Genomic DNA, 12981 nt, shown 5'->3' on the forward strand with positions numbered 1-12981 from the left:
AGTTGCTAAACATCTACTATTGTATCTGCTACTGACATAATATCAAACTTATTTGCGTGGGCACATTTATCAGACTTATACCCTCTAGATTTAAAATTAGGAATGTAGAACAAGCTCACTGTTTCAATACAAAAACTTTGAACAGTACCAGAGATCTACACAATATGGAAAATAAACCATTAACATTTAGATTGTACACATTATAAACAAGCTGCCTCAGATAAATACACTTAACAAAATATCTGCAACAATCAGCGTAAATTAATATCCTTACTAAATGTGGCAAGTTAGCACTAATTAAAAATAAGTGTCATTTCAAACTTTGTGAATGCCAACAATACACTTCAAATACAAAAAAAATTCGACAAAATCATTGCATCTAGACTGTTGAATAATGCATTATTTCTGTAGCTTTAATACAGAAATACAACACATACTGTAGCTGGTACAACATGTGCTCCAAATATCCTTAACAATATAATGTGATTTCCATATCAAATAGTACTTGTCAGGCTTTTGTTAATGAAGCAGTATTTCTTGTAACAAAGATATTGTTTTGAGCTTGGAAAGGTATAGACTATTTGTGCTACCTTGCATGCTTCATTTTACAAGGTTTTGTACCATTGCATTTAGATTGTTTTTTGCATTCTATTTCCTTGTCCTCGAAATTTTTTTTGTTGTTGCTGAAAGTTATCTTCTGTGATTAGCATTATTAAAATGCTACTGTTTAATTCCTATAATTATGTTTTGTAGGTATTTGTTTAGTACAGAATCTGTTATTCTATTATATCATATACCAACACAATTGTGGGCTGTTAATTTCATCATATAATGCCATCATGTAGCCTCCCACTACATCAGCACAAGCAAACAAAAATAATTGAAACTATCTGAAATGATTTTTAAACTGTTGTATAAATAAAACATGCATCAACAAACAGTGATATGAAATATTATCCACTCATAGCTCCTTCAATGGCATAATGGCTAGAGCCAATTTCCAGCACAGCATTAAGCTATGTAGACCAGAAAGTCCCAGATTTCATTCCTGGTCTCTGCTAAATTAGCTAATTGAGCCTTAGCAGCACTTGGGGTACCCCTATATTCCTTGGGCTACAGAAGGGTTCCTGTTCCAGAAAGTGTATGTGGACATTAGATGGGAATAAATCAGACTTTGTTGTGACGGCCCTCATGACAAGCTGGTCTACTAAAACTCTACACCTAGATTCACATATGGTGGATGTACTTTGGAAAGTTACTGTGGAGCTGCTATCTGTAGAAGCTTCAGCAGACAAAAGGTGGCATAGAGAGGAAAAAAAGCTCCTAAGTCTAGGAAATGAAAACTCCTGACAATATGGCTGCCTTATACTTGCCATTGTGCACCTTATGTCACAACTGTTAATTATTAGAGTAGATATTATTATGTATCAATGTAACACTGTTGGCAAAGAAAATCTCATCTCTAATTGAAGTGTTCCAAGAAATTAAAAATATAATTTAAAATATTAACAGAGTGTATGCTCAGGCTGTAATTTCATCACTGGAATCAGATTATTTATAAATCTTATTTGCAATCTGACATCAACTAAACACCAAAATGAAATTATTGCCTTCTAATCACTCTTGAGTATTTCTCTTATTCTCTGCATATATGTGAAAAAACTGCACTAATAATGAATGGCATTTTCCAATGAATTATCTTTAATATTATTAGATTAATATCTCCAGGTCTCTGAATTATATGATACAAAGTCTGTGACCTTTGCACATTATCTGAAACTTCAATTATTCAAATAGAGGGTCTAACCAGATTAGGGTGATATAAATAAAAACAGAACTATTAAATCTAAACTATGATAACCGTTTACATAACAGGATAATTGTAGTATATGGTATTTATTTAATTAACCTCCACTTACTGTTGTGGTATTAATTTTTTTTGATTAAGACTGATTTTAAGCTCTCGAAAATTGCACTTTGGTGCATTTATTGCTCACTTTCACCAAAAGCGGTTACCTTTCCTTTTTGGTCATGTCAAGGAAAGCCATGACCACTTTTATAAACTTTGTATATAATAAATAACAAACATCTTACAGAAACTAAAACAAACATTAGATTAAAATTTCCTGACTAAGAAGCTTTAGTCACTCTGATTGGGAAGATTTGACAAGAGCAATTCACCAAAACATAGGGTAAGATGATCTTGTTAAATTATGGTAGATTATGATATCTTTAAATTAACTTTATATCACTTGTCTCAATATACAGAGATGTAGTTGCTAACCAAATGCAAGCTTAACCACAAGCTGCATTGTTTATAATTATTTTTCAGGGGAGACTATGCATTTTAGCCCTTTTCCCCTTAATGCTTTCTTTTTAGTTAATCTGAATTAGTGATTGCTGCAATTTAACCAATTCACATGTTAGTAACTCAAAAGGTAATAATAGAATCATTTATTTTTAAGGCTTTTCAGTCAATTTTTCTCTCTCAGTTTTCTAATCAACACGAGTTTTTACCACTTCATTCTTTTCCCCACCATAGTAGTTGCTTCTGTTTTGATAGTTTTTGTCTCCATTAGTTACTAGATCCTGCAGTTCTCTTTCTACTTCAATTTGGTCATCTGGATTGGTATTTGGTGTTTTAGGTAATGTCATTTGGAGGGCACACCACAAAGCAGTCCGGGCTTTCCGTGTAGCTACTGCCATTTCTTTGACTGCAATAGCCAAAGCAAGGACATCTGTACATAAAAGAGATACAATCTGAATTAAAGATTTGTTGGTGAGTCTATCTCAACAATGAAATTAATTAAAAGTACACAGTCGTGTAGTGCATTGGTAACATGATAGGGAACTGTGCAGGTGAGACTTCTCCATGTTCCAATCTGTCAAGGAGATGTGTGCAGAGGCCAAGTAGAAGTTGGGCACTTTTCACCATGCAAGCAAAAAAAAATTACATGATTAATCACCAAGATCTTGAGATTACATTGCGCAAAGATAAGTATCTAATCTCTGTGCATCTCTTTATCTCTCTTTACTTCTTTAAGATGTTTCTTAAAACCTACCCCTTTGACCAAGCCTTTGGTCACCTATCCTAATATCTTATGTAGCTTGATAACAAATTTTGTGAAGTTGACATTCCTGTGAAGCGCTTTGCGATGTTTTACTGTATTAAAGGCATGACATAAATGCAAACACTTGTTGCATAGAAATCTTAATGCACGTTAAATTCCTTAGTTTGCCATTTCAACAAATAGTGCTGGACTTTGTGGCGGAGGCAGAAAGGTTGAGTTGGGAAATTTCCCAACCCAGCAGACCAGTTTTCCATAAATATCCACTGTATATTTGCTCCTGGGAGGTAGGAGCAGGATGGAGTCAGGTCTGAGGCAACAATGAAGGTGGGCAGATGGCATGGCGAACAGGCTAGAATTCTCGTCTCTGTTTACTGAGAAGTCAGTCCAGTTTTAAAGATGAATGTCAGGCCCTCAAACACTCACTCCTGCACATGCAACCCCCCACCCCCCCTTCCCCCCCATGCCAACTCCATGCCCCATAATATTCCCCATGCCTCTCCATAATTCCCCATCCCGCCCATGTAACCTCCATAGCCATTCACCCGGTATCCACAATGGGCAGACCTTAGGAGCCATGTCTTTGCAATGGAGATGGAAAAAATAATCCTCTAACAATCTAATAGAACTCTTAAGGCACTCCTGGCATGGATGGTGGCTCCTCAGCCCTATGACGGACACACTATTACCGAAGGAAGGTATGATAACAGAGGCAGCTCCTGCACCCATGCGGGAGGCCTCTAAAATGCCTGGGCCCTTAAGGCCTCAGGCAACCAGAGGTCGACTGCCATGGCCATCAAAAGCCAAATAGTAAGCAGCAAGGTCATCAGCCTACTTCCACCTCAACTGACAACGCAGGGAGAATACCAAAGAGAAAGTTCACCTGGCTGCACTTGTCTTTTACTGTGTTTAATTATGTATTTTGATGTCACCTTGTTTAACTGTCTATAATGAATTCTGATATGCTGCACTACAGATTCCTTCAATTATTTTATCCACAACTAGACTGTTAACAGATGGATGGATCATACAAAGGATGTGATGGGAAGCAGCACACCAGATGAAGTCAATACATCTCCTATGCTGTGCCCTCATGATGACAGGTTTAGGGGTGTGGTAAGAGCATTCAAGGAAAGGGCAACATGGTTATAAAAGGTGGAAAATATATTTAATTGAATGGGTGTGTAAGGAAGGCTCATAAAAAATGTCTTCCTTGCTTGTATCTCACTGCATCTTGCCAGCACTCTCCATTGTTTTCGTTGTCTTGCATTTGGTTACCATCCCCCTTCATTTCCTCATCCTTGGAGGAAGCATTGCACTCCATTTTGTCCTTAATGATCATAGCTTCTCACCTCTGTGGACCAAATTGCACAGCGCACAGCACACCACAATGAAATGTGACACCCTTTCTGGGCTATGTTGAAGGGCTTCATCAGACCTGAACTGTAAATTCATAAGTCCTATGGCCTACTTGATGGTTGCTCGACTTGTCCCAGAGCAGCTGTGGTATTTCTCCTCTGTATCTGTGCTTGGGTTCCACACAAACATCCATAGTCATTTCTTCAGCAGGTAGTCCACGTCACCCAGTTTCAATCCTTGAAGGCACATGGGGGTCTGAAATGTTGAGGCACCTGGGCATTGCCTTAGTATTTTTAGCTTTCATGACAGCTTCCAGGAAACCTTGCAGGAATCTGTTTACGGTGGTCACAGACCAGTAGTACATTGAGAAAATGGCAGAAGGCTGATGTCTGGTCTTTGGGAGCCTGATGGGCCACATGTGCGCAATTGATTATACCTTGTGCCTAGGGTTATCCAAAGATAGCCTGAAATTTACAGCATCGCTTTCCCCCCCGTCCCCCAGCCTGACTGTTGGTTGGATGCGAAACTGCACATATTGGCTGGCCATCATCTTGATACAGTGAGGAGCTGCAGACTGGGAGATCCCACAAATATCTCCAGAAGATCTCCGAAATGATCCTGAGGTGTAGAAATTCAGCACCATGGTGACCTTCAATGCAACAGGCAAGGGGTACTCATGACTCCCCACTGGAGTCAGCTGCCCCTCCATTATGGCACAGAGCTCTGTGACAGCCTTGCTGGGGAAATGTAGTGTTCAGTGACTCTGTTGCTCTAACATTTGCGGGAACCGGAGCCTCTGACTTTGGACCCTCTTTGGTGGGCAGTGTCTTGTACGGGCAAGTGGCTGGTTGCATGCTCCTCTGCATCCTCCTTGTCTGTTCCCCCTTCCAGCCTCATGATACTGGTGTCCCTCTGGGTTCCGCTGCCCCACCTCCCTTGGCTGCAGCTCTCCCCCTCTCTAATGCCCTCCACCTCACCCCCCCTTGTAAGGTGGTCTGAAGGCCTAAGTGAATGGGGTCCATAGCAAATTGCTACACAGTTCTCAGGGCCTTCTACCATCTCTCCACAACCACCCCACGCCCCACCCTTACTCTGTAAGTGTCAGTCAGAGAGGACAGTCAACTAGAATGCCTCTGCTGTGCTGGCCAACTTTGGCTTCCCTGCTGCTCTTTACCCAATTTCACTCGCCCTACCAAGCCACGCTACCTCTCATAATGGATGCTGACTGCAGCATAATCGACCTTTCGCTGAGCTTCCACCTCCTTATAGCTGGCAAGGTTCTCAAGCTCCGTTGTTCTTGTCCGCCATGTAAAAATGGAAAATGTTGGTAAAATTTCAATTAATTGCCTGTTTAGCTTCTTGCTTAGCTTCCTGTTTAGCTTACCTTCTTGCCTGCTTCAAGCATAGCCTTCTCCCGCCAGTCTGGCTGCCTCTGGGAATATCCCCCAGCGGCATAAACATATCAGGCTTCCCTTCCGATACTATTTGCTGCCATTTTCCCATCCCTCTGCTTCCCAACCTGTCTGGAACGTGCTGGCAAAATCTCAGCCACCCTTTATACTTTTTCGGAAGTGTGCTAAGCTTTTTAAAGTTCATTAAAAAGCAAAGGAAACTTTTAATGGCATGAATAAAAATGACTTCTTTTAATGCCGAGAAAGAAACTTCTCTGTAAAGATAAGCAATACCAACCAATGATTCCATTTGTCAATATTGACACCAAATCAAGCCTCCTTAAGCAAGCTAAGTAGTCAATACTTGATATCTTTTCGATGTTTAGGATATATTATTGTCATGGTGATACTGGTTCTCCAAGGGGGCCTTCCATGCACAAGTAGTTTAATCATACACAATTTGTACAGTGAATAATTGAAGTTCACTGCATTGGGTTTTCTGTGCAGTCATAAATTGCCCCAATCCACATGAATGATCAACAAAAAAAACCAAATCTTCATGTTGCATAAATTGAGTAAATGTATGATTTTACCTCTGTCATCCTGGTATCGTGGTGCTCCCTGCCTTTGTCGATTAGCTGCATTTACAATTTCATCTTTCCTACGAGCTTGCGTAATGTGGATAGCTTCCAGATGTCGATCAAGAGCTGTAGAAATATTAGCATGAAGAGGAGAACTGCGGAGGCGTTCCATTTTTCCAAGCAATGTCACAACCTGTTAATAGAGGATTTGTGCAGTTCATGCTTCTATTAATCTAGCAGTAAAATATGCTATTACTTTATTAATACAGTATTGCAAATTTCCATTTAAACAGGTATGTTACTAGGAGTTATTACAACTTGTACACTGATTTATGCCTAATTTATATTACGGTTTCCACAGTCACGCTTGGGGGAGTAAAATATATATGTGTAGGATGATTTCCAGTTAATGAATGTTTGCAAAATTTAACAGATGAATTTAATTTTTGCATAATATGTAATATAATGGGTGTGAATTTTTTTTTTTAATGTGTAGGTTCCTTTCTACTAGTAATTTAATTTCTGCAGAACAAAGGATTCATAGTGTGAAAAAAATAAATTTATGTCAAAACAAAAATGACTAAAATGTAACAGAAAATAGAAACAAGATAGTAGTTTCAATCAGTTAAAATGCTGGAATCGAGAGATAGCTTGATAATATCCCAACATGCAGAACTATGCATAGGACAAGCAGCATGAAATGAATTTATGAACATTCTCTACGTGATCAGCAAAGGTATTTGAAGGAATGACAAGGTGACAAACAAACCTTGGTTCCCAATTAAAATAAGGTTTGATTTATTCATAATGGATTAGTCACAAAAGGGGCAATATTCCTTAACTTATGTCAATTTACCACAATTCAGAACCATGCACATAATCATTTACTGACTTCACAGACTACCTCCTGACAGGGTTACACAGCACATCATAAAGACACTGCACACTTTGAATGGCACTCTAGTACAAAATCAAAAAAATGTTCTGTTTATTTGATGTTGTGAAACTGACAGCCTGGTAACCTTTCAAACCATCAATCACCTTTTAAATATGGACGAAAATGATGCTGTGTGCAATGTCAAAGAAGTCATCTCCTGCTGAATGGGAAGTCCCGAGCTGCCAGAAATTAGTAGTTACTATTACTTTCAAAGCCATAGCTAAAGCAGTTGGAATGTCTAATAATCCCTTTAAATTGATTTCCAGCATCCTAACAGCACCTTCTAGAGAACCTGAATCTACAGAAACTGTTGCTTTGCATATGATACACAGAATCTCTACAGCCTCTCCTGGGTGACTTTGTATGCATCTCATCTATTTCTCTGATATGAAAGCCTTATATTGTATATATGATGCAATAAAATGCTGTGAGAATGAGAACTTTGTATCATTGTTGCCAGCTCCACTGCGAGAAAAAAACACTGGTTTGCATCCTTGTGATCAGCAGTAACTCATTTCATTGGCAGTGATGAAGGAAAGAATGGAGGCTGAAATACCCTCCAGAGGGGGGGAATGGCACCTATCACAGCAGGATATAATGTACCTATCGTGTATTCTTTCAAATAGAAAATATAGGAAATCCCAATGCTTCTTATTAAGACACGAATCTCCAAATCGGAGCTAGCACAGGAAGATGTATTGATAAAGTAAGACATACAGCATAATATCACCATTGGTATTATGTTGCATTAGCAAAACATAGGAATTAGGAGCAGTAGGCCATTCAGCCCTTGAGCCTGCTCTGCTGTTCAATTAAATCAAAGCTGATCTTCTACCTTAAAGCCATTTTCCCACACTTTCCCCCTATCCCTTGATTCTGTACTAACTAGAAATCTACCAATCTCTACCTTGAACATAATCAATGACTGAGCCTCTACAGCTCTCTGGGGTGGAATATTCCAAAGATTTATCACCCTCTGAGTGAAGAAATTCCTTCTCATCTCAGTCCTAAATGTCCTACGCTTTATTCTGAGACTGTGTCCCCTGGTTCTAGACCCCAAGACTGGTGAAACATACTTCTGATATAATATAACATAATATTATAGATCTTCTTCAGTCAGTTGCTGTCTCAGCAGCATGCATTCAATGCTTAACAGACCCTCTACCATTTACTTACCTACAAACAGGCTAAGACCACTACTGCTAATGTTAGTAAAAAGAATGAATATTTAATGCATTTGTATGAAATTCCTGTGTCCATTATTTTAATAAATGATCAACAGCTCTGTAAAATTAGCAGAGGAAAAAGTCTATACCTGCTAACACTGGCAACAATTTTTTTTCAGAGTTTATTCAGATAATCAGATCATAGAATGATACTGGACAGGAGGGCATTTGGTTCATCATGCCTGTGCTGGCTTTTCAGTGGAGCTATCCAAATAGTCTCACTCCCCAATTCTTATCCCATAGCCATGCATTTTTCCCTTCAGGTAGTTATCCAATTTCCTTTCGAAAGTTACATTCGAACTTGCTTCCATCACCCTTTCAGGTGGTGCATTTCCAGATCACAACAGCTTGCTGCGTAAAAAGCCTATGATTTTAAAGTAAATTACAGTGTTTGTAGGTGGGAGAAACATAGGACTTAGGAGCAGGAGTAGGCCATTCAGCCTTCAAGCCTGCTCTGCTATTCAATAAGATAATGACTGATCTGGTTATGGCCTCAACTCCACTTTGCCGTTTGCCACCCCCATAACCCTAGATTCCCATGTCTATCAAAAATCTGTCTAACTCTGTCTTGAATAAATTCAATCACCTGGTCTCCACTGCTTTCTGTGGAAGAGAATTCTACATACTAATGACCCTTTGAGAGAAAAACATTCTCCTCATTTCCATCTTAAGCGGTAGACCACCTCTTCTTAAACTGTGGCCCCTGGTTCTAGTCTCTCCCACAGCAGAAACATCCTCCGGGTATCTACCCAATCACATCCCCTCAGGACGTTATATGTTTCAATAAGATCACCTCTCGTTCTTCTAAACTCCAATGGGTAAACGCCCGACCTGTTCAACCTTTCTTCATAAGAAAAGTCCCTCATCCTAGGAATGAGTCGAGTGAACTTTCTCTGAATTGCTTCTAACGCAATTATATCTTTTTTCAAATAAGGAAAGCAAAACTACACAGTACTCCAGATGTGGTCTCACCAATGCCCTGTACAGCTGCAGTAAAACTTCCCTACTTTTATATTTCATTTCTCTTTCAATAAATGCCAACATTCCATTTGCCTTCCTAATCATTTTCTGTATCTGCACATTAACTTTATGTGATTCATATACCAGAACATACAGGTCCCTCTGTATCAGAGTTCTGCAATCTCTTTCCATTTAAGAAATTTGTGCCCTGAAATTATCCAATGGAATACTAGTGTACTTTGAGTAATTCCTTCTGTTATATTTGCAATAATTTCAAGTCCGCCAAGTCAGTAATTTCACAAACAGTTCAGATTATGTTCTAAAACACCAATCTGTTATTAAAAAAAAATCACTGTGAATTTATTGTGGACACTTAATTTCTGTTCTTGGTTTATCTGTTCTGTTGTTTCTTTCAGGTGTTAAGGCCTTTATTATCAGCCAGGAGATATCATACAGCTTATGCACGATAGTGTTTCCACTGATGAATTAACCATTTTGACATAATTGCTGCAAGTTCAAAATTTTCAAACTGGAAGTAACTGTCAGTATGTAACTTATAATGGAATGTTATTTCCTAATAGTTAACTAAAACTAATATTCTAATTGTAGAATATCATAAATGTAATCTTTCAGCAAGAATGCAATCAAGCATCAACACTCTTGTTATAGTGCTTTTCACTTGTAGGTATACATCTTAAAGCTTGGGTCTACGCCATACTTGGTGCCAAAACAAGCACTTCAAATCTGACAGTCCTGTACGTGCCAACACTAAAAATATCTGTTATCACTTGTTGGTTTTGGAGATGATAAACATATTAAAATATGGACATTATTTTCTAACTGCTACTGTCCCTCTAGTGACGAGATCTTATCTTTCCTGTTTTCCCATCTTATGAGGCAGCAACTTCATGCTGAAGAAAGCAAAAGAGTTGCTGCCTGTGTGTGTTTAATCTGTTTCAAATGCTTTCAGGCATGTCTGTTATGTACATTTAGTTTTTAAATTTAATTTCAGTTCAGCCTAAGCAGCCAAATTGGGAAGATGTGTTCAACAGTGAAACCTGGCCGGGGACCTTTTTATTTAGCTCTTTTCTATTCCAAGATCCCAAATTCAAAATTGATTTGGTAGTGAGATCAACCATTGAGATAGGTATTAGCTTGCTTTTAGTTTTGGTTTGTTTTCTAAAAGATGCCAAATTTAGCTAACTGAAATGTGAATTTGAAATATTTTTGAAATAACTGTCAATTTTTTCTATTTTTCAACAAGTAGTTGAATATCCCCAAGAAGGGTACATTCTGCTGTTTCTCCATGTGCTTGCAGCATTTCCAAAATATGAAATGTTAGACTTCCAAGGATCAGTGATGGGCTTGTGGAAGTCTTGGTGGAGCAAGTAAGGTAACGGGCAGGTCAGCTTTCCCAGAGATAATACCAAGATTGCAAAACAGCCACAACAGTAATCCTAGAAGGAGACTGCTGAAGTCACTGACACCTGCAAAATCACCCCAAGGACCTGGGTTCAGGAAGTGATTTAGTGACTTGATCAGGACAACGAGGCTAAGATGCAAATTTTCCTGTTTCCATTCATGTGTCATGCCTTTTACCATCTCACCCCTCAAGCATACTGAACTCTTCTCCTCCAACATTCTGTTTCTTCACCACATAAAATATGTCATGAAAGCAGTTCTCATTTTTGTCATAAACACACTCTCAACAGTCACAAACAGCATACTGGGTTCATCTGGTAACTGTAAAGCCTTTCATTCTTCTAACTACTTCCACCGTTTCTCACTGTAGCACTGTTATGAAAAGAGCAACTTGCCATTCTTCTGAGCCATCAGAGACCCAACCTACAAAAAAAGACTCTATGACAGACACACAGCAGTTATTGGGGAGTATTAGACCACCTGCCTATGAGTTACCGTGACATGTTTTAGACTATGGAGGAGTTTCATTTGAGAGTGTGCAACATTCTTTCCAGTGGTCTCAGCAGCCTGTCATCTATCATGGAGCATGTACTCACTTCTATGGATGCTGCAGTATGACGTCAGGCAGAGTTTGTGTTACCAGCTTAGGTAGCTTTGATGGAAGCTCTGACTGGTGCAATTTAGGCTCTAAAATGTAAGGAGTAGGCCATTTAGCACCTTGAGCCTATTCGCCATTCAATTAGATCACGGCTGAGCTGCATTTTAACTCTACTGATCAGCTTTGGTTGGACAAAAAAAACTATCAATTTCAGTTTTGAAATTTTCAGATGACCAAGCCTCAACAGCTGTTTTGATGAGAGTTTCACATTTCCTTCTACCCTTTTTGTGAAGTGCTTCCTGATACTCCCTGAATGGCTTAACTCTAATATTAAGGTTATGCTCTTTGTTCTGAGTTCCCCCACCAAATGAAATAATTTTTATCTACTCTACCAAGTACTTTTAACATCTTAAACACCCCAATCGGATTACTCCTGATTTAAAGGAACACAAGTAGTTTATGCAAACTTCAATCCTTTTAGCCTCAGTATAATTCTGGTGAATCTGTGCTGCAGCCACTCAAAGTCCAATATATCCTTACTGAGGTGTGCTGCCCAGAACTGAAAGGAGTAGAGTCCCCCAACTTTTACACCAGTGTTGTCCAAATACACTCACCACATGGTGAATTTGCCACAGACATGTGCTGTTCATTTTTAGAGCCACACAACACAATGTGTTAAAGTTGCAGCCGGGGATCCCAGTATGGGTGTCACTCACTAGACCACTATTTGTTATCCATCTTTAATTGAGCAAGGAAGAATTCAACTTCAAGAAAAACAGTCTGTCATTTGTTACCTTCTCTGTTCCTGTTCTTTCTGGGTGCTTCTGACAATATATTTGATCCGCGCGACTGCTCTGTGAAGCACTGTGAAAGTAGCGCCCATCTTCAGAAGACAGCAGCCCAACTGCTCTCAAAATTTTCTTGGGGAATCTAATGACATTAGGGATGCTAACTGAAGAACTTGTTTAATTTAGCTGGAAGTAGGTGGTTGTTGCAAAACAGTTGAATTGCATGATGAGCGATGGACAGCACTGTATGGCTTCCAATGAGGGTTGAAATGTGCAGTTTTCGCAAGCTGGGCTGGTGCAGCAACATCCAAATGTGTTCAAACTTCATCTTAATAGATCTGTTGAAATGAACAATTGAAAGGAATAGGGAGCTATCAGCATAAAATGAGTGATTTCAGGAGGTTGGCCATAAGCCAAAGGTCTACTTGAAGCTGTTCTCCTGGCTCTAACAATAAATTTATCCATGTTGATTGCTTTGATTGTTGCCTTGATTATGTTCAAAATATTGTGCATTTGTTTTATACATACTGTGTATATTTTGTATCATGTGGTGAATATGGTGACCTGATTGCCACAAGTTTGATGAGTATTGAAACCCTATTGGACAACACTGCTTTACACTGTTCCAGTTTATCCTGGACTACTACCTGC

At 39.0% G+C, this 12981-nt stretch overlaps 1 protein-coding gene across 1 annotated transcript in view; it reads right to left on the reverse strand.

The window, feature by feature from the left end:
* Nucleotides 1-2496: 2496 nt before the first annotated feature.
* Nucleotides 2497-12981, reverse strand: part of moto (minamoto) — a 52363-nt gene continuing 41878 nt past the window's right edge. Inside the window, exons 6-7 of the mRNA XM_041173266.1 lie at nucleotides 6412-6592; nucleotides 2497-2738 (exon numbers count right to left, since the gene is read on the reverse strand). Of these exons, the coding sequence (XP_041029200.1) occupies nucleotides 2497-2738; nucleotides 6412-6592 (423 nt within the window). The remainder of the gene's footprint in view (nucleotides 2739-6411; nucleotides 6593-12981) is intronic.

Source organism: Carcharodon carcharias, chromosome 23 (genome assembly GCF_017639515.1).
Source record: "Carcharodon carcharias isolate sCarCar2 chromosome 23, sCarCar2.pri, whole genome shotgun sequence".
Taxonomy (NCBI): domain Eukaryota; kingdom Metazoa; phylum Chordata; class Chondrichthyes; order Lamniformes; family Lamnidae; genus Carcharodon; species Carcharodon carcharias.